General features: G+C 42.0%; 1 protein-coding gene across 5 annotated transcripts in view; it reads right to left on the reverse strand.

The window, feature by feature from the left end:
• The window catches only part of STRN (striatin), a 533,408-nt gene that overhangs the window by 272,272 nt on the left and 235,892 nt on the right, over positions 1-25,244 (reverse strand). For 4 of the 5 annotated variants that reach the window (XM_029593930.1, XM_029593929.1, XM_029593928.1 and 1 more), the window contains exon 1: positions 17,174-17,276. The exons of the other annotated variant lie outside the window; for it this stretch is intronic. In XM_029593930.1, coding sequence (XP_029449790.1) covers positions 17,174-17,202 — 29 coding nt within the window. In that variant the 5' untranslated portion in view covers positions 17,203-17,276. Of the gene's footprint in view, positions 1-17,173; positions 17,277-25,244 lie in introns of those variants that run through there. 5 annotated transcript variants of the gene reach the window in all.

Raw genomic sequence — 25,244 nt, forward strand, 5'->3', positions numbered from 1 at the left:
GACTGGCACACCGAGCATGCCCAGCATGCCAACCCCGCATCCAGCAGGGGACCCCTTTCAGTTTAGTTTGTAGCAAAAAGTACGAGCGAAAAATAAAATAATAAAACGTAAGCGAATCCAACTTCGCGGGATGGCAGGCGGGTTTCGTGAGGACCAACATCCTGCTATCCTGGGAGAACACCTGTTACAAGTAAGCAACTCTGCTTTCGCCCAGGACAAACAGGATGGTAGTCCTCACATGTGGGTGAATAGAGAGCTACAGGATGCCCAAATAGAATGAACCAAAATCACCCAACGACGTGCAACAGGCACAACAACTGGGGTGGTTTTGGGTATGAGAGCAGCCTGAGTTTCTCAGTGGATCGTAGGCAGGAAGTTGGGTTATTAAACTGTGTCTGTTGGTCTGGCCAGAGGAGGAAGGTAGCAGTCTATCGAGCAAGCAATCCCCAAGGTGCTATTGTTTTGACCCTCTATCACTGCCTTGGAGTGGGGAGGGATTTCTTCCTTTCCTGGAGCTTTGTTCCCCCTTCATGGTGCCTTGAGTTGTTCATGCCACATATTGTGCCTCTTTGACCCTCTCATACAGCTTTGGGAGGTTCATGCCACTGTTTGTGCCCTTCACTTTGGAGCCTTGGGGTATTCTGGCCACTCTTGCTGCTACTTTACTCCCCTGATAGTGCCTTAGAGAACTCCTTCCACTGCTGGTACCGTTTTGCCTCAATGTGGGTCCTCAGATTCTCCATGCCATGTTGACATTCTTGATGTGGTGTCATGCCTTTACCCTTCTGATATCTGATATTTACCAGATCATTACAAATGATTAGAAAAGCCCAATTTGGGAGTCCAAAATAGGTTACATTGCTTCTCCCATTGACTACAATGGTAAACAAATTAAACTAAAAAAAAACTTTTTTTTTTCATTTGAAACAAACCAAATGAGTGATTTTCTTATGAAACAAACAAGCCGAAACAATTTGTTTTGGCTCTGCGAATGCCTAACTAGCATTATTGCCTTCTCTTCAAAATTTGAGCAACACACCAAATGAGGATCACTATTTTAGGGAACAGTTTTTCTACCTTTTTAGTTAGGAATGGGAACATTTATTTATTTAGAGTTTTTATATACCGACATTCTTGAAAAAAATATCAAATCATATCGGTTTCCATTGAAACAGAACAATCGCGGTTATGGTGTTACATTAAAACAAGTCGTCAAACAACAAATATAGATAACAGGTATAAATAGAACAGCAAATATAAATAAATATAAACAACAATATAAAAACAAATGTAAATAACAAGTATAAATAGAACAGCAAACAGTGGTAATAGATAGCTAGTCGACAAATAACGAATATAAATAGAACCGCAAAATAGTGGTGATAGGCATTGCATGAAATAAGGAGTCAAAAGGGTATCGCTAGGAACCTGAGAATTAATAGGGCGTAAGCGGGGGGCCCTAAATGATAGCAGGTAGCAGTGAGGAGAGAGGGAAAGGAGGAGCGGGCTGAAGAACATAGGGAGGGAAGAGGAGGAAGAGGGAAGGAACAGGTGGCATTAAGTCATGCAAGGGGGAACATGCAGAGAAGGTAGGGGACAATCATGAGTCTCCATAATGTTCTGTTATGACCTTTGACCAGTGTCCGAGTGTTCTTGAGACTCTGGGAAAGCTTGTCTGAAGAGCCATGTTTTGAGATGTTTCTTGAATGTTTGGAGACATGGTTCTTGGCGAAGCTCCGGAGGCAGCGAATTCCAAAGGGTGGGCCCTGCTGTAGAAATTGCGCGTTTTCTTAAAGTGGTTTTGACCGGTGTATAGTGATCCTTTATAGGCGTTTCTGATTGGTCTGTCGGATGTGTGTGGGCGGAGTAGAGAGCTTAGTTTGAGATGTGCGATGCTGTGAATGTCCTTGTGAATCATCGTCAAAACTGAAGGTGATCCTGGATTTTATGGGAAGCCAATGAAGGCCGTGTAGGATGGGTGTAATGTGAGCTCTTTTATTTGAGTTGGTGAGAATCCTAGCGGCAGCATTTTGGACCATCTGTAGGGGTTTGGTAGTTATCGCAGGGAGGCCTAGGAGAAGAGAATTGCAGTAGTCTAACTTTGTAAGGATGATAGACTGAACTACTAATCGGAAGTCACTGAAATGCAGGAGAGGTTTCAGATTTTTTAGAACTTGAAGTTTAAAGAAACATTATTTCGTTGTGTTAAGTACGAACGATTTTAAGTTGAATAGGTTGTCGAGCCGAACCCCTAGGTCTCTGACAGAGGAGGAGTGGTTGATGAATGTTTTTGCGAATTGGGATGCGCTTTGTGAGTTTAGGAGATTGTGGTTTTCATCTGGGGAGATGATGAGGATTTCAGTCTTATTTGAGTTAAGGATAAGGTTCAGGCTGGTGAGCAGGCTATTGATGGATTGTAGACAGGAGTTCCAGTGTGCCCAGGTTTTTTGCAGGGATTCGGTGATAGGAAGGAGAATTTGAACGTCATCAGCGAATATGTAGTAATTTAGTTTAAGGCTGGAGAGTAGGTGGCAGAGAGGCAGCAGATAAATGTTAAAGAGCGTGGGGGAGAGGGATGATCCTTGCGGGACTCCTAGGTTTGATTTGATTGGGAGTGATTCTTTATTATTAATTCTGACTTTGTAGAATCTATTCTCAAGGAACAATTTAAACCAACCATGAGCCTCACCTTGAATGCCGATATCTGATAGGCGCTGCAGAAGGATAGAATGATTGACCGTATCGAAGGCGGCGGATAGGTTGAGAAGAGCGAGAAGGTGGGGTTGTTTTCTTTCCAGGTTGAGAAGGATGGAGTCAGATAGTGATGATAGTAAAGCTTCAGTGTTTTGAGATTTTCTGAAACCGAACTGGAAGGGGGAGAGTATGTTGTTCTCCTCGAGGTAGTCGGACAGTTTGTTTACAATTCTTTCCATCACTCTGGAGATCAAAGGAAGATTGGCAATTGGACGGAAGTTGGCAGGGTCAGACGTCGGAAGGTTAGGTTTTTTTAGTAGTGGTTTTAGGATGGCTAGTTTTAGTTGTTCTGGAACCTCTCCTTGAGTTAAAGAGCAGTTGATGATGTCTGCTAGCGGTTTAGAAATGGTGTTTGGGATAGAGAGGAGAAGATTGGATGGTATTGCGTCCAACGGGTGAGAGGAAGGTTTAGCTTTTTGAGGATGCTTTCGATTTCCATTGTGGATGGGGTCTCAAAGGATGTAAGGTTAAAACTCCTAGAAGATGTTGAGGTGTAGGAGGGAAGGGTTGTCGGTTGAGGGGTAGAGATGGGCTTGAGGAGGTTTGTTATCTTTTATCAAAGTAGATAGCTAGTTCTGTGGCTTTGTTGGATGCTTGCTTGTCAGGGATGATGGGGGGCGAGGGTTTTGTAAGAGATGAAACAAAGGAGAATAAGGCTTTGGGGTCGAAAGAGAAGTTGTGGATTTTTTTTGCAAAGTAGTCTTTTTTGGCTTTGAGGATGGCAATCCTGTATGCATTAAGATGGGGTTTATAGTTTGCTAGTGTGTTGATGGATGGGGTCTTGCACCATTTGAGCTCATTGTTACGAAGTTTTTGTTTGAGGCTTTTAAGTTCCGGGGTGTACCACGGATTCCTGTTAGCTTGGGGTGGTCTCAAGGATTTAGTGATGGTTGGGCAGGATTGATCTGCGACCTCGCTTGTTATCTTAATCCATGAGTTGATAGCCGAGGGAGCATCAGTGAGATCAAGTCGATCAAGCTCTTTTGAGAGTAGTTTGCTAAGTTGATCTGTGGAGCAAGGTTTCCTGTATTGTATTGTGGTTGAAGGGAAGACGGGCCGAGGATGGTCATTGATTTGAAGCTCAGCAGAGATAATATGATGGTCTGACCACGGGATTGGGAAGCAAGTTGGGACGGTGGTGGATGATAGACCATCGTTGAGGAAAATCATGTCTAAGGTGTGTCCCGCTTTATGTGTGGGGCCTTTAACAATCTGGCTGAAGCCCAAGTGGTTGAGTGCTGTAAGTAAGATGTCGCAGTTGTGGGAAAGTGGGGAAATATCCACATGGAGATTAAAATCTCCCAACAAGATGGCTGGTTTGTCCCTCTTGAGATGTTTAGCTGTGAATTCGATTAATGGAGAGGGATCAGAGTCTAAGGTTCCTGGGGGTGAGTAGACCAGAGCAATTTGGAGATGGTCCGAGTTGAATAAGGCTAACTCAAGGTTACTTATTCTGGTGGATAATTGCAGGGAGAGTCCAAGTCCCTTTTTTGCAGCTAGTAGTAGGCTTCCTCCCCTTTTTTGATTCTAGGGATTGAGTGGATATCATAAAGTTAGATAGGGAGTTGGTTTAGTAGAACTGTGTCCGTGGGTTTCAGCCACATTTCAGTAATGGCGCAAAGGTCAGGGTTGTTGTCAATCAGGTGGTCATTGAGTAGGTGAATTTTTTTTGTGATGGATTGGGCGTTGAATAATGTTAAGGTGAATAGAGTGAGACCGAGCATTTGGGAGATAGGGGAAATCATGATTGGAATCAATCTTTGATGACGTATACCTAATATTCTGGGTTTGTTGGTCATGTGCTTGGGGGTGTAAGGAATTGTGGGTATGGGGAGTAGGCGCATCTTGAAGGTGTGGGTTGAGACCCTTCTCTTTATTAGGAGTTGCAGTCAAGGATCCAGTTACAGTCCAGGATCTAGTGGATGGATGATGCAAGTAGTTAAGATGTGAGGCTTGTTCTGTAATGGAATGGGATAAAAGATCACTAGGAAGCTAGGAAGGATGCTGGATAAATGCTGGAGGAAGCTAGGCTGAATGCTGGAGGAAGCTAGGATGAATGCTGGAGGAAGCTAGGAGAAGCTAGGATGAATGCTGGAGGAAGCTAGGAGAAGCTAAGATGAATGCTGTAGTAGGCTGGATGAGAGGTGGATGAATCTGAGAGCGTGTGAAAGCAGGAGATGTAAGCATAAAACTGTGCTGAGAATAGGCTAAACCGATAACGGTGAGGTCTCTGTTTAGAGTCCTGGGACGCTCCAAGGGGCGCGCTAAGGGGCAGGCCCCTTAGGTCGCGCTCCTTCGGGCATGCAGTGCCAGAGGGAGGCGACGAGATTTAAAGGCCTTTTTTTGGCGCCCTCTGATAGGCCTAGTGCCTCTCAGGGGGGCGCGGCTGACTCACCGCGTGGGTCCTGCGGTTCCCTGTCCTTCCGTCTCTTTCTATTTTTTTTTCTTTTCCTTTTGTAACTAGTTAATGGCACACATTTTAATGATCAGTAATTCCCCACCATTCATGGAATTATTTAAAGGTACAATATGACACTATCACAACAGAGCAAACTAACATATGAGATCAGTAGGTTTCTCTGTAACAGTTTTAGCTTAGGGTACACTGCTCCTTCTGGATGGGGCTTGTCGCAGCACAGTTATTTTCTAAATTTTGAAATTTTTCTAAGTGGAATAAGCATTCAAATAGTTACAGAAAAAAAGGTTTTTAATGTCTACTAGAAGAAATTGCCTTTAAGAGCCATTTGCCATTTTATTATTTTTCTTTGTAAAATCGTGGGAATTGCTTTGATAAAACAAAAAAAAAAAAAAGGAAAACGTTGATGGTTCTTTAGGCACACACCTGTTTTTCCATCCTAGATATACCCAGTCTGTACTGTTCATAGCTTAATCGTTAGAATACCATTCCATATACTCACTTTGTCCGAGGAAAGTGTTAAATAATTCACAGATTAGCATATGATTCATGGATGCTCTCAAACTGCTGAACTGTTTTTTCTACAAAGCATTACACCAGTCAAAGAACATCTGTCAAAGTAAAAATGATTAAGTACTTTTCAGTTGCCATTCTTGCATGGGTGCTCTAAGTAACAGGCAACAGGAGAGAGCAACAGCAGCACTTCCCGCTTCTCTCCCAGTGTTGCCTATGCCAAAAGCACTCGAATTTCAATTTAGTGGTGCACTAGCAATCAAATTTTATATCCTGGAGTTAATTTTGTTTTGAAATCTAAAAAGTAAATTTGTTCAAATTTTAAAGCCAATATACTCTGCCATCTCAATTTTACTAGAGTGATATTACACTTTCTGAAGTTTCTCTTTTTTACAGGGTGGGGCAGAGCAGAGATGCATTAAAATTTTTGGAACTAAAAATTAAAACTCCAAAAAGGGATAAATTTCAGATTCTACACCGAGTTTCAAAATGACATGGAGATGCCACAACCCTGATAGCCCAGAGAGCTCATAATATATTACAGTATTTTAGCTTCTCATAAGCCATCTAAGTCTTCAAAGATTAAATTCAAAGAAAAAATACTAAAATAATTTATGATCCAGCAGCTTCCTCCTGTAACCCTTCAACTCAATCTCAACCAGAGCTGTGATACTAATGCCATAAACCTTCATTCACAACTAGCTATGGATTTTTCCCCTATTACCTCATACTCAAAAGATGTAAGAGAAGGTATCTAAGGTCCTGCCCTCACACTAGATGGACAGCCACCACCATTTCAATCAATACCACCTCCTAAAGGATTTTCTATAAGACTAAAGGATTTTCGACGCCTTTTTCAAAGAATCCAAGTCATCGCCAGGCTCTGAAAATCAGACAGTGGATGTTAGGGTAAGCCACATTCCCCTGGTTCTACACGATCATAGAGGAATGTTCCCAAATTGATTTTCTCAGGAACAAACCTCAAATGAGTGGAAACCAAATTGTCTCAGCCCAAGACCTGTTCCACTGGGATCTAGGCAATACAGAGGTCAGCTGAGTCATGAATGGATTCCAAGCACCTGTAACAGACATTATGGTCATCAGTGATTGATATTATATGGCCACAAGCAGTCCTTGAAGCCACTGAAAGTGGTCTCCTTTGAGCCAATTTTTTTTTTTAAAGGTAGCATTGAAAAGTGCTGAGGAGCTGGCAAAACCACAAAGCAACTCCAAAAAATGAGTAAGATTGAAGAAAAACTTCAAAAGCAGAAAATTAGAAACCTTGCAGTAGAGAGAGGGTACACACCCTCTCTCTTGTGCTTGCTCAGTATTAACACTTTACTGAGCTAGAGAGAAGGGTTGGTTCAGTGCCATCACCCATGTATCATGGCTAATTCAGCCCTGCTCATTGACAGAGAACCAAAATCACAAGGACGACAAGAAATATGGTACTACCAGTAAAGGAAACCAACAGCAGAGTAGTAGTTTCTGAAATCCAGCTTCCAAATTCAACAAGATGTATAATTAATGGGACATTCTCTTCCAGAATGAGATGGTAGCAGTCCAAGCAGCATGGTTATTACTTTATCAGTCTAGCACACCTCAAGCCAGTGCTTTCAATAAATCTTTATTTAAACAGATTATTCACTGTGCCAGGAAGCAAGGCCAAGAGGACATGCTTATATTTAATCCTGTAACAAACAGTATGATTTTTGATTCCAGGGTTTACTTAGTTGTTTACTCTTCAAAGAGTACAAAGACTAGGGGACACACAAGGAAGTTAATTAGGTAATACATTTAAAACTATTAAGATAACATTTTATTACTCAATGCATAATTAAGCTCTGGAATTCACTGCCTGAGGATGTCGTGAAAGCTATTAGTGTGCATTTAAACACGGTTTGGACAAGTTCCTGGAGGAAAAGTCCATAAACCACTATTAAGGTGGAGTTGCAATAATCAACTTCTTAACCCTGGGATAAAGCAGAATATCTACCCCTTGGGATCCTGACAGGTACTTGTGACCTGGATTGGTCACTATTGGAAATAGGATACTGGGCTTGATGAACCTTTCAACTGACCCAGAATGGCAAATCTCATATCCCACACCTGAAGAAATAAGCAAAAACAAGAGTTCATTTAGCAGTATGTATCCTCTTAACAATTTTAACAAAAGGATACACCCAAAGGCAGAACTTTTCTTAAGGAAATTCAGAGCTACTTCAGCATCTCAAATCTCCCAAAATCTTTAACAAAATCACCCCTTTGCTCTCCATGTCAAAATATCTCAACATAACTTCGAGTAATCATCAGGAAGTGCAACATGCTGTTAGGCTACCTGCAACACTATTACACCCATGGCATGGATATCCCTAACCTTTTTATTAATTTAGCTGAATAAAAGCTGTATTTGCCATTTAAGTTTCTGTTCAGTAAACTTTGTGTGCACAATGGTTCTTGTCTTAAGAACACAGATTATGAAAAGTTTATTTTAATAAAGCATTTGAAAATTTAACTTAGAGTCAATGAATGAAAACATTTTATTAATGATCTGATTTACAAACTTCTGCATATTGTGTAGCATAAACTGTTCCTAGTTGAAAAAAAGATAAGTAGGCAAGGAATCCTTCAATCACCCTTGAAACTTCAAGAGACATAATCCTATCTTTGTTTCTTGTTTAACTGAAAATTAAAACAGTAGTTCAGCATTACTGACTGAAAAGATATTTTTCTCCAAAATTAGGAGTTTTATTCCCGAAGATTTTTATTTAATTTACAGGTGCTTCAAAGCAGATTACATTCAGGTACTGTAGGCATATCCCTGTCCCCACTGGGCTCACAATCTAAGTTTGTACCTGAGGCAATGGAGGGTGAAGTGAGTTGCCCAACATCACAAGTAGTGGAAGAGGGATTTGAACCCTGTTTTCTCTGCTCTAATCACCAGGCTAATCCTCCACTTGCTTCAGATTTCAACCAACCCCTTGCTTGAATATTACAACCAAATATATTAATTTTATTCCTCATAACAATTAAGTTATTAAATTTAAACTTTGTAATTAGATTTCTCTTTGTTTTCTCTTTCCTAATCGAACACCTTTGAAAAATCTCAATTTACAATTTAAAAATAAACAATCCATTTAACCCAGGAAACAGAATTCACATATACACATTAGAAATTAAATGCGAGTGCCATATCAACTCCATTTGCCAATCAATCTTCAAAAATAGCAGAGTTGCTTACCCGTAACAGGTGTTCTCCAAGGACAGCAGGATGCTAGTCCTCACACAAGGGTGGCATTATCGGATGGAGCCCAGCATGGAAAACTTTTGACAAATTTTTGTAGGCTGGGTATTGAAAGTACTAGCCAACAATTGCTGAAGGGTCTCCTGGGAGTCCTTCAGCTGCGACACAGCCTCTTTAATCCTGTCTCCAAACAGGTTCTCTCCCGTACTCAGCAAGTCAGCCAGACGGTCCTGGAACCTCAGGGCGCAGGTCGGAGGCCCATATCCATGCCGTCCAATGGGCTCCAATGCCCACTGCAGCTGATCTCATGGCTGTCTCGAAGACATCATAAACTGAGTGAACCTCTGCTTATTGCACTCCAAGCCCTTCTGGACAATAGACTGGAAGTCCTCCTGGAATTGGTGTGGCAGACATTCACTAAATTCCAGGGCCTGCTTCCACAGGTTCCGGGAATACTGGCCCAAGTAAAGCTGGTAGCAAGTTATGCAGGCAATGAGCATGGCACCCTGAAACACTCTGCGCCCAAATCATCAAGAGCTTTATGCTTGTGCCCTGAAGGAGCAGAGGCATGGGTACGAATCCTCAGTCTTTTTCAGGGCTGACTCTACTACCACCAACTGGTGGAGGAGTTGACGGCAGTCGAACCCAGTGGACGGCTGAACTAGGTATACTGCATCCGTCTTCCTGTCAACCAGCAGCACCGAGATGGGATGCTCCCACAGGTGGTTCACCAGCTCCCGCCACCACTTCCTTCAGGGCATCCATGAATTGTAGGATCTCCAGCATTTTACGCCTGGAGTCCTGCTCTGTCAATAGTTAGAAAAGCACCAATTCAGCCATGGTCTTGACGAAGCCCGTGAAGGAAAAATCCTCGGGGGGGGGGGGGGGGAGGTTTGGAAGGCAAATCTTCCGATTCCAAGGAGGAGGATACAGATGCCCCCCCCCCTCCCAGAGCTCATAAGGAGCTTCTCCCTCACTGCACCCTCCAGTGTTAAAGAGGGGGGGGGTCGAAGGCCCATCAATTTGCACAGTCTGGTCCTCAAGGGCACCGAAAGTGGTGCCAGAGGATCAAGGGGCCTTGAGGTCGCAAGGGATTCGGTGTCAGCGGGATCGAGGGTACCAACCCAGAGGACCCTGGGAGAACTGCCAGGTGAGGTTGCACCATGCGTCTCCGGGCCACCATTGAGCCTAACGGCCCTCCTCTGAGTCATTCACTGGTATGGGGGCTGGTGGTGCTGACAGCAGTGCACCCGGAGGCCGCGAAGGGGCTTGGAGCTCCGGAGCCGGCTGCATCAGGAGCATACCGAGCAGCATGTCAAGCTGCTCTAACAAGGTGCAAGCACCGGTGGAACAGGCTCTTGCGGCAGAGGCGGTACCATGGGGGAACCAGAGGCCCTGCGGGGCCCGGCCAACTGCCAACCACACACGCTCTCTTACTCCTCCTCAAAGGCCGGTGAGGATAAACTGGCCTGAGGAGGAGCTGGTGGAATTGGTAGTCCCCTGGATTGAGGGGGAAAGAGCTCTCCACTGGTGCCGGCCACCTGGAGGCATCTGTGGGGTCAGAAGGGATGGCCTCCTCCACGGAAGGCACTGAGGTCGATGCCTTCTCACCATCTGGTTTTGATGAAGAGGATGATTATTGATGGTGCTTCTTAGACCTCTCTTGATAAGTATTGTGGCCCTTGCCCGATACCGATGGCGACGTCGAGGAACCCGACTGGGGACGGGATGACAGGGATAGCAGACAGTCATCTGCACCTAGCTCGAGAACAGGCAAGGCAGGAGAAGGCAAACCCAACAGTTGGGGCCGGGGGCTCGTTTCCAAAGGGTGTGGAAGTCCCCAGCACAGAGGACGGCTCTAACCACTTGGACCCGAAAAGTTTTTCCATTTTGTCAAGACAGACCGATGAGCCTTGGGGGTCATCTGGGCACAGAGATTGCAGGCATGGACATCGTGAGAAGCCACCAGGTAGAGGACACAGAACTCGTGGGGGTCTGTGATGGACATGGTCCGGAGGCACTGAGGGCATTGGCAGAAGCGGGTCGATGCTATGGAAAAAAGAGCACGGCACTTGGTCAGCCGACACTGGGAGGGGGTGGGGGGGGGAGCCATCGAGAATAAACTGCGAAGGCATGAAGCACTTACTGATCGCTATCTGAGGAGGGCGAGGGACCCTACGAGACATGTGGAAGGAAAACACACCAACTAGCCAAAAAGCCAAAAAGAAGCACAAGCTCTGAAGCTCCATAGAAAAAGAGAAATTGAAGAGGGACCAGCATGGATGCATGGTTAGCGGCATGCTGGCCATGCTCTATGTGCCTGTCAAAGTTTCTAGAAACTTTGACGAAAGTTTCTAGAAACGTTGACGAAAGTTTTCCGTGCCGGGCTACATCCGATGATGTCACCCATGTGTGAGGACTACCATCCTGCTTGTCATTGGAGAAAATCCTAAATTTGCAATCTACAACCCATTTCTTTACATCTCAAAGATCAGAGAAAACAGTTCTAATATGTGGGGTTAACTAGTATGCAAAATAAATTAAGAAATCTGTGCAAGATTATGCCAATATGATGTGATAGGTTAGGGGCGGTTCAAAAGCAATCTGCTGCCTGAGGCAAGGGATGAGAAAGCATTCCCACCCCCATGTTTTGGCACAAATCAAGTCACTGAGAAGGCTGGGGAGGAGTGTCCCCTTGGAGTCTGGTCCTTACAGCGACATGAAAGGCTGAGGAAAGGAGGCGGCAGGGTCTAGGTTCCCAGAGAAGTGGCAAAATAAGTGATATTTCTAGGAAGCTAGCAACCTTGGCAAAACTCCTAGGAATCCTACCATCTCCCTCCAACCATTTCCCAACATCTGCCCCCTGGAAATGTGTGAATAGGGGGAATGTGTGACACTCTCTTAGAGCTGGTGCAAGGGTATTAAGTGCCCTAGGCAAAACCTTACAGCTTTGTGCTACCCTCATCCTCCCCACATGCAATTAAAAATTATGCATTTTAAAATTTATCAATCACTTCCCTGATTCAAAAAGGGAGATTTTACATGAAAAGGGTAAAGTGCAGTCTTGTGAGAGAAAAAAATATTAGAATATGTACAGTATATTTACATATGATAGCAACTAAAAAAACCCTGCAAAAAATGCACTTGAACCTATGTGGTCTTAGACTTATTGTAAAATGCACTGGCTGTGGACTTGACCCTCAAAAAGCCATGATTAATCTAAATTACAATATAGTAAACCTCCCATACTAAAAGCACTACTGTCAAGATTCAAACAGTAACACCCCTACCTATGAAAAATGCAATACTGAAATATTACATCAGGACCTAACACTATACACCTATTAGGAAACAGCATGGAGCAGATGCTAGGCTTACACAACACAAAACTGGAGGCTGTTTCTGCACTATAAATCTGAGATACTACATCTATGCAAGATGCATCTCTGTGTATATGCCTCCTGCTAACCTAATTTCCATTGTTACAGTGCTCCAGGGATTTTTGAATTTCTCTATTTTTGGGGAAATAATGTTCATTGTCTCAGATCTACAGTGAGATAACAAAACTTAGTTTTATGGAGGCCAGGAAATACCTAAAATATACCCTCTCTCTTGCAGTGGGCCAGGTTCAATCACTGTGGCCTGTACTAGGGAAAGGATTTTTAACTTAAGTAGGTCCTGTTGCTGTTTACGCACTAAAGCTTCTGGGAGGACAACTTGGTGGAATTTCTAAAATATGTAATCTGTAACTGTCCATTATCCAGAGCAGTATTTCTTAACTGGTTTGTGGCCAGCATTGGTCCACAGCAGAATTTTCACCAATCCACAGAGTGACTGACTGCAGGAAAATGAGGAAGAAGGCAGACCTGCTCTGTAACTGCACACCCTGTACCCATACTCTAGACCAGAGCTTTCCAAACTTTTCATGTTGGTGACACACTTTTTAGACAAACATAATTTCACGACACGGTAATTCAGTCTACTAGTAAACCAAGGTTAAAGGTTAAACGAACGAAACATATTTCGACAATTTATGTATGTTTCCTTAAATATATACATAAAAAAAATGTTTCACGACACAACCTATCTCATGAAAACCTTAAATTTATATTAAAAATATATATTCCAAGATTCATGTTGTTGTTATAATTTATGAGAAACAATAATAAAACAAATTGTCTGTCCCCCACACACTCATCTCTCTCCTCCCCCCAGCACATGTCTGGCCCCCACACACTCATATCTCTCCCCCTCAAGCACATGTCTGTCCCCCCAGCACGTTTCCCCCCACTCACTCATCTCTCTCCCCCCAGCACATATCTGGCCCCCCACTCATGTACCTCGTCTTTTTGATTGTTGCCAGTTAAGTGCTTCACTCCCTTCCATCATCACCAGACACTGCTGCTTGCAGTCAGTACTCCTCATGGCCAGGCCTCATCGGCAGCAGCAGCCAATGCAAGGATGGCTGGGCTCGTTCCACCCACCAAGCCCCCCCAAAAAAACGCGATTGACAGCAAAAATCACCCAATAATAAGCAACCCATAAACTGAAAAAAAAAAAGTGAATCTCTAGAAAAAAAAAAAGCCCAAACTCGCATCAGAGTTGACCGGGCTTGCGCGACACACCTGCACACTGCAGGCAACACACTAACGTGTCCCGACACCCAGTTTGGAAAGCTCTGCTCTAGACAAAGATCTTTTTCTAATCCTCCCCCCCCCCCCACCCCCATATGAGGCAGGTCCTGAGGCAGCTGAACAAGCCAGTGAGAGACAGTCAGGGTGTACTCCACTCTCAGGCCCCCACCTCCCATACAGATGCCACGAGTGGATAAGGCCACCGAAGGGCTTCAGAGTGGAGCAGACCCAGACTGTCTCACACTGGCTCATTAACTGAATTAGTGTCACTGGCTGGGGGAGGGGGGATTTATCTTTGTTAAAAAATAATGGTAGATAATTGGGGCAGGAGGAAAAGAGGAACACTAATTAAATGACCAACTAGCAGCTGACTAGATAGAGGGAACTTTTTCATCAATTATCAACTAGTGGCTCTTTGGGAGTGACAAGAGATTCTTGTTTGAGGGCCATATTTATATTGTACACTTGTATATAATTAACCTCCTCTATCTCTTTCTATTTCTTACAATCCCAGTTCAATAGACCTTGTTAATTGTAACTGCTTCTCTTCATCACGTTATTTATGTTTTTGGTTGTATTATTCGCACCCCTGTTTTTCTGTAAACCGACATGATGTGAACGAGTTCATGAATGCCGGTATAAAAAAACCTTAAATAAATAAATAAAAATAAATACTGTTGGACTGGCCAGGTAAACGAAGAGGGACAGGATTTTTTTGATTTTTTTTTTTTAAATAAGGGCAACTTTTAGAAAACAGGTTTAACTGGCTAGTTACATTCTTATAACGACCCATTCCACCCCACAATTTTATAAATTTCAATTGCATCCCCTCTCAATTGTCTTTTTTTCCAACCTAAAGAGCTCTAATCTGTTTAGCCTCTCTCCTTAGGCAGCTTTTCCATCCCAGTTATTTGTCGCCCTTCTCTGTACCTTTTCTGTTTGTCCTATGCCTTTTTGATGGCATGACCAGAACCACAGACAATACTCAAAGTGCCACTGCAAAGACATTATGATACTCAATTTTGTTCTCTATTCCTTTCCAAATAATTGCTAATATTCTATTTGCTTTTCTGACCACTGCCATACACTTAAGAGCTGAAGATTTCAAGTTATTGTCCATAAGGACTCTAGAGGTCCTTTTCCTGAGTGGTGACCTCAAACATGGAACCCAGCATTCTATACTGTAGTTGGGATTTTTTCCTATGTGCATTACTTTATGCTTTTCCAATTAAATTGTATCTGCCATTTAGATGCCAAGTCTCAAGTTCCTTCTACAGTTCTTCACAATCACTGGTGTAGTACCCCAACAGGATCAAGACCAGTGTTGATGCTGAGCAGAAGACACCAAGAGAAGGATCAGTCAATACACTAACAGAGTGCTCAATGCCAGATCATCAATATGTTTGGCAAGCTGAGCAAGTACTTCCCCAACTCTCCTATCCATAGTGTCAATATCCACAATGGAGTCAGCCTTATAGGGAAAGGAAATGTCATCCTAGGCTCCCTGGAAGCTATCGAGGGCTTTGGGATATACCTCTAGAGATTGATATAGCTCACCTCCAGACATGGCTTTTGATGGTATGGAACCCTCCTGCACTTCTTAGCTCTCAGAATCATGCATCAAAAGGTCAAGGCTATAAATCCTTACTCAAGGGTCTGTGACAACTTTACAAATGCTCCAAGCCCTGAACACAAACTTGAGCAGGAGTACGAGATCTCTCAACTCATGGGCCTATCTTCACATCAAGAAGCTGAAAGTCTCTTCAGCATTTCCTGACCATCAGCAATCAATGTGGCTGTTAAGTCCTCAGGAGGAGCTTCTAAACAGCAGCTTTAAGCTCACCTATAAAAAGTAAGCAGTCTATCCTTCTGGGCAAAAACTGCTCTGGTTGGCAACTTTGTGAAACTGTCACAGCCAGAAACATTGTGGCCTTGTTTCCAGACACTTATTGCAAACCTTATGGTGGTCAGTAATGGACATCATTCGCTTGCAACTGGACAGAACTTGAAGCTATGTTTCTTGGGCACAGTGAGGATAATGTACCAAGACAAAAGTCCAAAAGAAATGTTAGTTTTGAGAAAGGTTTTCTTCATCCATACATAAACAAGCCGATGCAATACAGTACATTCATCCGAGCATACTGCATTAACCTGTGGTTGGACTTGCGTCCACAACCCCTTATGCTATAATGGGATTATCGCATACAAAATGCACATCCAACCCCTGGTAGGCTAAGTAGCACTCATCACATGCAAATGCATGTTGATGAGGCTATTAGCTATTCTCCCCCGATTAAAAAAAAAAAAGTGTGCCTAATGTGCACATTTTTACTCTCAGAAATTACCGCCAGCCCAGAGCAGGCGTTAGATTTTTGGGCTGCTCAAAAATATGGAAAAGCAGAAAATAGTGTTTTTCTGTACTTTCCTCTGACTTAATATCGTGGTAATATTAAGTTGGAGGAACAAAAAGGAAGACCACCTTTAAAAAAAATTATTATTTTTTTTTTAAACATGCCAGCGGTCAGGTTAGGAAAAGGGACCAACTCAAATTGAGCATCTGTTTTCCTAACCACCTGACAGCCAACCTCTCCTGGGCGTCTGCTGCCGAGGAGTTGCTAGGGGCACACAATTTCACCTAGTGCACTCCTTTTTACCCCATGGCAGATTTAAATATTAAATGGGGTGCCCTGGAGAGGTCCATCAGCAGCGCTTTGGGAGAAGCGGCTGCTCAATCATGATCGCCATTTTCCCCCGTGCCAATACTGCATCTACCTATGAGTTGGGAAGCCACCTGGCACAGTAGTGCTGAAGAAACCATCACAGGCCAGCTCAATGAAAGAAAAAAAAAAATGTTTAAAGTGCCCAAAAATCCTAACTGAGGTAAGGATTGTTAAACTCTGAAGAAAAACTTCACAAATAATGGTGGATCTTATATTTTAATGGGGATCTATATTTTAATGGGGATCTTATATTTTTTACTTGTCTATTAAATCTCTTTATCAGATTTATCAAATACATCAATTCACCCATATTTATGTAAGATGCCCATTATTTGTGAAGTTGTCTGTTAGGGGTATCTGTGAGTTTCTCTCTAGTATTGTTACCTAGAAAAGGTTGAGCTCTGTGTGGGGCCAATAAAATAAAATACATGTCAGATGGTCTCAAGAAAAAAAATGTACTAAGGGGAACTCTTTCATTTAATGCATCACTGCTTAGTCCAGGTGTTATTTTCAAGTTTTTAAAACAATATTTGTTGCCTCTTTCCTATGACATTCATAATTTTTTTTCTTTTTTTGGGAGGCAGGGGTGTTTTATTTAGTGGGGATTCTTTTCCTTTCCCGTTTAAATAATTCAAGTGAAACAGTGGAGGTCACAGACCGTTAAATAAAATGGTTCTCTCCATATAAGCTGGGTGGTATATTAAAGTATAATAAAATCTTGAAAATAGACAATCAAATTTGAATAGTTCTGATACCATTGCCATTTCACAAATATAAATGAATTGAAAAAAGCAGTGTTGATATCAGTATTCTTATAAAGCTTGTACACAATTAAATTTCAGCCACTTGCAGAGACAATTTTGGGATAGAGAAGATGTAAAAGTAAGGCAACCTTTCCTGTTTAAGAGCATATTCTAGCATTTTGATCCTTCTGACCAGATCCTTCTTGAGATTTTCTTGTCCTTTCCTTTCACCTTGAAGGAAGGCAATCTGGGCCTGAAAAAAAAACACAAAACACAAAAACATCGCATAAATAAATGCAAGGAAACTAATAAGATTACCAGTCAGTCTGCATCTATGTGCATAGATATCAATACTAGCAATGGAAGAGGAAAGTAAACTATGAACTGGGAATCTGTTAATATACATTTGCTACTAGTCTTCCCAGACTCAGGAAAACACAAGACAGCTGCTCTTTCATGGCCCTAGTCACCAGACAACCCAGACAGAAGTTTGCAGACAGTGCACAATTTCCTATATTTACTGACTGAAGTTTTGGGACAATATAAAACACAGCTCCAGACACTACCAATATTCTGAACTCTGAAGAGCATCTTCTCTGGCATGCTGGCCAAAGGGAGCAAGGAAACACCACTTTAACAGGTGTTTGAAGTTTTGAGTTCAGTACGTTTAATCCTTGTGAAAAGCAATCTGGAGAGACATGTAACAACCCAAATCATCTGAAACCATTACAGTTTACAATGAATTTGTGAAGCTCACACAGTTTATGAGGGGAAAAACAAACATTATGATGGAACCAATGCTGCTACAGCACAGCATTTGTATGCCTAACTGGAAGGTGTATCTAGGCTCTTGGGCTACGTAACAGGGTGCAAGTGTTATGCTAGTAAAACATCTTTTCCATAAAGCCATTCCAATTGTTTTTCAAAATACATGGGGAAAATTCAAGCTCTGCAGGGCTCCAACTAACTACAGTACATGAGCTGGCTAAAACCAGGCATAGCTAATAAAGATGGGGGTCAGACTGCATAAGAGCTAGAGCTACCTGAAACAAAGGAGAGAAAGCTGACCAAAGGCAGGCAGGTAGACCCAAAAGCAGGAACTAGGGAAAACACTGTTAGAAGCGTCATCCTAGAGAAAGGAACATTTAACCTGTTACTTGTGAACTGATACTTTGAAGGGCCTAACAGGCCTAGGTGGCTCCTGGCAAAAAGGGAACTGCTAACTATTATGGACAGAGCTCAGGCAAGCTCTAGGTATTTTGTCTGTAAAAAAAAAGGTTGTGTCTTCCCTTTGGCTCCTGTGCTGCTCACTTGAAAAAAAGACTTCAGGCTTATTTGTTCTACCCCCGCAAAAAACCCTTCTGTTATGAGGCTAGTGAGCTGTAGGTGGACCATGGTTAAGCAACAGGGACAATATGCTGCTGAGAGTAAAATCTTTTAGATAAAAACTTTATGCATATACTCAAAACAGTTCATTGGCAATCTTCATGAGAGCAGACCTTTATTTTTATTTATTTGTATTTAACAGCTTTTAATATACCGGTGTTCGTGGGCACATCACGCCGGTTTACAATAAAACTTGAGAAAGGAGGAATTACAATAAACAAGGAGCGGGTGAGGGAGCAGGTGAGAAAGGGGGTGGGGGGAAGGGGATAGACAGAGGAGGAAGGGATAGCAGCTGAGAAGATAGAGAAGAGTAACCATAATTGAGGAGTAGTTATTTACAGCAGGAGTTATTTACAGCAGAATAACTGCAGAGGTGAAAATATTTAAAGCAGGTTATAAATTACAACTTATTTACAGCAAAGTATAGGATACAATTAACTTATGGCAGATTGTTAGATACAAAAAAATATTTAGATAGCATGCTAGTGAGAAGTCCAAAGGAGCATACAGGTAACTCAGACTAAAGATATACAGCACGTACCATGTTATGCAGATACATATTTCAGTGTTTACATCATATCCCCTTTAGCAGATTAAGCACACAGAAGAGCTCAACTGTAAAATTTATAACCAGTAAAAGTACCTATGGGAAGAAATATTAGAAAATAGGCTCCCTTCTCATTTCTTTTGCTTAGCTATTTTGCCTTTAAATGTATATATTGCTTTTCTTTCATTTATATTTTTTGCTTTTCTAATTTTAGGCATTAAGTGCCAAATCTTAGGTACCCAGATGACCTAGCTTCTGTGACTTTTCCACTCCTGAAAGAATCTATTTAACATACTTTTATATTTAAAATACAGAGGAAATGCCTATCTAACCTGAGCCATAAACATGTGAAGTCAATTTTTAAAAAATTAAATTTCTCACAGTTGCAATCTATGTTTTACAAAATATTAATTTAAGACTTCCTGGTATGAATAATATTGTAAAATCACTCCCTATTTTCCAAATAGATATATACTTGGGGCTTCAATTTTATTCTTTGCTATTAAGATGATGGAGAAGGGGAAACCTGTATAAAGCATTATGATAAAAAGCATATATTTTACATCCCTATTAGTAGTTGGTAATAATTACTGGGTAAAATGTATTAAATTTTTGCTCCAGGTATAAAACTGCTCCATATTTATAATTGATGGAACTACCTTCGTGTTTCTGATGGAGCAAATGACAGAACTGTAGAGAACTAAAAGAGGGAGATGATAAAAACTGTCCTGCATAAGGATCAATATTCAAGTGTTTGAGCTTCTGCAGATAGCAGCTGGGATATATCCTTAGGCATGTGGACTAAAATAACTGGGCAGATTGAATGGACAATTGGTATTTTTCTGTAGTTATCTACTATGTTATCTAGCAATACCTTACCACGAGGACTCATGCATGGTTAAATGATCACAAGCTGTGAAAAATTAAACTAAAGAAAAGAGTTTTCTAGAAAAGACGATTATATGTAAACACATTTGTCCTTGTATACAAATTTACACACTTTGTTAAAGATACAATAAATGGACAAAAATGCAGTTTAATTCTCGTTAAAATGCAAAAAAGGTATGAAAAAAACTAATGAGTTGACTGTCTGTTCTGGAAAGAACAGCAAATTGATGTTTCTTTTAAACTGGGAAGGCTAAAGTCCTTATATTATATCTTTCTGTGTTTGTTTCTTAAATACAATAAAATTATGAGCCCTAAGAATGTAATATGTATATACAAGCCATTAAGCCCGTTAAAACGGGCTACATTAAATTTTTTTTCAGTCCATTTTCGAACACAGCACCCTTCTACACTTTTTCTCCCTTTCTCCCCCTTCCCCTCATTCACTCACCCCCTTCCCTCCACTCAGTCTTACTCACCCTGTCTCCCATTGCCTCCCTCCCTCTCACCTCCCTCCCCTTCCCTCAGTCACTCCACACCCTCTCTCAATCCCATCCCCTCTCCCTCAGCCCTCCTCCACTCCACAACTTCTTACCCTTCCACTTACTCACATCCCTCTGTCTCACCTCCCCCTCATTCTCCCTCTCCCCTCACTCCTCCTCACTCTCCTTCCTCGCTACTGGCCGCCGCTCCTTGTCGCTGCCATGTTGATATCCAGCTGACGTTCGCTGAGACGGACGTGCTTGCCCGCACATGCGCAGTAGAGCTGCTCTCTACTGCGCATTTGCGGCACAGTCAAGCTTCATTTATTAGGTTGATAACAGCATGACTATTTTCACTACCAATTCATAATAAAACAAGGGTATCACACTAAAAATAGCCGGAATATCTACTTTCTATAGTAGACATTTTGCGACAGACCAGAAGTCTTTGCTAATGCTGTTTTCTTGCACCAACTATACAAATCAAATCTTCCATTGACTGTGCAGCCTTACTCTTCATTACACAGCTAAACACCACCTCTTCCTTCTTGTATAAAAGAAAATAAAAAATGAAATGCAACATTAGTAAAACGAGAACATAAGATCTGCCAAATGCGAACTCAGGAAAAAAGAGATCATGGCGCAAGAATAGAACTAACAGACTACTCAATGCCTACCGAACCCGGGTAGCAAACTATAAAAAAACTAATCCATATTGCAAAAAAAGATTTCTACTCGAGCAAAATAAACAAATACCAACATAACCCCAGAATGCTATTCAACATCATACAAAGCTTCACCAAACCATCAAATGAACTAAGAACACTTTCCCAACACAGACAAAAGCAATGAATTTGCTGATTACTTCACTAATAAAATAAAAAATGTAACACTCCTCCACCAACATCAACACACATACCCAAACCCGAAAATTGCAACTGAAAATGACATCAACTTGGTCTAATTTCGACACCGCATCCTCGCTAGAAATCCAAAAAATCATCAAGAAATTGAATCCAAACCACCCCATCGACAGCATCCCCATACCAACTATTAAACTGATCGAATATTCAATAAGCAAAACTATAACTGACATAGTCAACCTTTCCCTCACCGAAGGAAAATACCCTGAATGCTTAAAATCAGCAATAATTAAACCATTAATAAAAAAGAACAACCTAGACCCGGAGAACATTCAAAACTACAGACCTATATCAAACTTACCTTTCCTCACAAAAATCAGAGAAAACTGTCCACTCCCAACTCTGACTACCTCGACATGAATATACTTCACCCCACTCAATTTGGATGCAGAAAAAACAAACACTGAATCCCTTCTCCTCTCACTAAATGACAGTACTTAGGGGATTTGACAAAGGACAAAACAACCTCTTAATCCTCCTAGATCTATCAGCTGCATTCGACACAGACAACCATTCCATCCTAACTGACAGACTATCAGAGATAGGAGTCATAGACAACACTTTAAAATGGTTCACCTCCTACCTATCACAAAGAACTTTCCAAGTAAGGTTCAACAACCACCTCTCGAATAAAGTAAACCTCAACACAGGAGTGCCTCAAGGATCAGCCCTATCCGCTAATCTCTTCAACATATACCTTCTCCCAATCTGTCATACACTAGAACGCCTTGGTCTTACCCACTTCCTATATGCTGATATACAAATACTGGTCTCCATACAGAATACGCTAGAAGAAACATATGAAAGAACAGCTATATATCTCTCAGAAATCAAACATCTAAATGAACTGAAACTCATAATAAACATAGGTAAAACAGAATTAATCATCCTCGACAAAAAAACATCACCGCCCCCCCCAAAACCACTCCAAACAGAAAACCCAAAAACACTAATCTCCCCTGTCACACATACGCCGAATCTAGGAATCACCATTGACAAAGAATTATCATTCAAAAACCACATAACCAACAAGATAAAGGAAGGATTATCACAAGCTTTTGACACTCAGACATCTCAAACTTTTCCTTGCACTAGATTACTTCATCTTCTCTACCTGGACTATTGTAATGCCCTAACTCCTCAGCGTACCACTTGCTACCATCCGACACCTCCAAATCCTACAGAACACAGCCACCAGAATTCTGACCAGATCAAAAAAACAACCACATCACAGCAACCCTCATATCACTACACTGGCTCCCAATAAAACACCAAATAGAATACAAAATACTAACAATTCTGCATAAAACAATCATAGGACAACAACTGGCTAAGCAACTCAATCGTATTCTATACTCCGAAAACGACCCTATGCTCTTTGGAAAAAAGAACCTCCTCAAAATCCCATGACTGATCACAACCCGAGAGAGAGCAATATCCATCACCAGCCCCTCGCTATGGAACTCAATACCAATCGAAATAAGAACTGAACCAAACATCAAAATATTCAAAAAAAAGAGCAGAAAACATGGATGTTCACCACAGCCTACTCAAACTCACTCAACCAGTCCACCAAGCATCCACGCCACCCAACGCCAGGAAGAATGCCGCACTTAACTCGCATCATTAAATGACCTCAGATAATAATCGTACTTAAGAAGTTATATATAATTGACTTTATATGTAATATCAATTGTTGTAATATTTTGATGTATGCAATAATACCACAAGTAACTTCAACCTTAGATGTAATCAACTAACACAATGTGATATGATATCTGTCCCACGACTCTGTAAACCTTTCTGATGGCGAAACAGAATGACGGTATACAAAAACACGCTAAATAAATAAATTTACTGAATCACCTGGATTACATCAGTAAGATAGTCTTGCTCACTACAAACCATCTCAGAACATATACATGTATTAATACAGCGGTTCTCAGCCAGTAGGCTGCGACACACTGGTGTGTAACCAAGAGCTAGGAAGTGTTTCAACAAAATCTGAACTTGACAGCAAGCTTAAGCTTTCTACAATAGCCACATGTACCTGCTGGCTGAGAAGAGTGCAGAGTGCTTTTCTCCCATCCTGGCAATCACTGCCACCCCAAGCTGAAAATGTGGTTATGTTGTATCCCCCCTCCCACCCCCACCACAATCACCATCAGCATACCCTGTGCCATCACTAAGATCACTGCATCCTATCTCCCTTGTGGTTTACCTCTGCCACTACAGCCTGGCTCAGAAATATGCGATCCTGCATCCTGCCCCATAGCCACAATCTCCACCATTACTATCTGAAAGGGAAAAGAAGATAGCTCAAGGCATTCTGCCATTTTCTTCCTATTGATGGCACAGATTGCTGTGAGGCAGAAAAATTTAAAAGCAAGTTTGCTTACCGTAAACGGTGCTTCCGTAGATAGCAGGATGAAGCAGCCATACTGTCTGGGAGCGACTCGCGACCAGTCAGTAGGCAGAGTTTTCTCAGTTAGTACAGAGTTTTGATCTTTGCACGGCTGCACGGTGAGCTTCTCGCGCGATTGCCTTGTTACCTCAGTCTCTTATAGCCAAGCGAGATGTACGTGGAAATGTTTTGGTAGAAACTGTAGACTGTCTAGGGAGGTGGGAAGGGATTGCATGGCTAATTCATCCTATCTACGGAAACACCGTAAGCAAACTTGCTTTTTCTCCGTCGATAGCAGGGCTGAATTAGCCATGCTGTCTGGGAGTCCCAAGCTCCCGGGTTGTGTCCATATATGTTTTATGAGTTGAGGACACTACCCTTCAATAAAGGTAGACAGTCTTATTCAGTATTTAGGGTTGACAGAACTGCCTAACCCAGAGCTGCATCGGAAGATGCTTGCTGTTCGATACAGTAGTGAGATGTGAAGGTATGAAGAGAAGACCAAGTTGCAGCTTTGCAGATGTCCAGCAGCAGAACACTTTTTAAATGCGCAACAGATGTTGCTGTTGCACGTATCTGGTGTGCTTTAGGTTTGTCGCTCAAAACAAGAGAACGTTTATTGTAGCAGAATTCAATACATTGGGACAACCAACTAGCAATGGTTCTTTTGGATACATGCTGGCTTGGATTATTAGGGTTAAAGGAGAGGAACAATTGAGATGGTCTTCCTTGAGATTGAGTCCTTTGTTTGTAATAAGCTAATGCTCTTTTACAGTCTAAAGAGTGCAGAAGCTTGTACGGTCTTTATGATGAAGTTTAGGTTTGAAGACTGGCAATGTAATTGACTGGTTTATGTGGAGAGCCGATACTACTTTAGGAAGAAAAGTAGGATGAGGCCGGAGTGACTTTACCATGGTAAAATTCTAAATAAGGAGAATAGTGAACCAAGGCTTGTAGTTCACTTTCTCTCCGTGCTGATGTGACGGCCACTAGAAATACAATTTTCCATGTTAGGTATTTTATGTGGCATGAATCTAATGGCTCGAAAGGAGGCAGCATTAATTGTTCAAGTACTATATTGAGATTCCATGGTATAGGTGATTTTGACACCGGTGGCCTTAGACGCAGCAGGCCTCGCATGAATCTGGAGATTAACAGATGGCTGGAAATGGGAAGTCCATTATGAGAGTGGTGGAAAGCTGCAATAGCGCCAACATGCACACGAACTGAAGCCAGCGCTAAACCAGCAAGGTAGAGTGTATGAAGATACTCTAGGAGTTGCGTAGCTGTTGATGAGAAAGGGTCTAGCCTTCGTGGTTTGCACCATTCTGTGTAACGATGCCACTTTCCTGCATAGTTACGTCTAGTTGAAGATTTCCTAGAAGCAATGAGGTGGTCTTCAAGTTGAGCTGGCAAGTCCCAGGTGGTTTAATAATTGCCTTTCAACCTCTAAGCTGTCAGGTGGAGGGAACGATGCATTGGATGAAGGAGAGACCCCCCTTCCTGAGTCAGACGTGGATGGTTCTCCAGTGAAATTGGTGGGCGAATGGATAGTCACATGAGATATGGATACCAGGGCTGCCTAGGCCATGC

The sequence above is a fragment of the Rhinatrema bivittatum genome, chromosome 3 (assembly GCF_901001135.1).
Source record: "Rhinatrema bivittatum chromosome 3, aRhiBiv1.1, whole genome shotgun sequence".
Classification (NCBI taxonomy): domain Eukaryota; kingdom Metazoa; phylum Chordata; class Amphibia; order Gymnophiona; family Rhinatrematidae; genus Rhinatrema; species Rhinatrema bivittatum.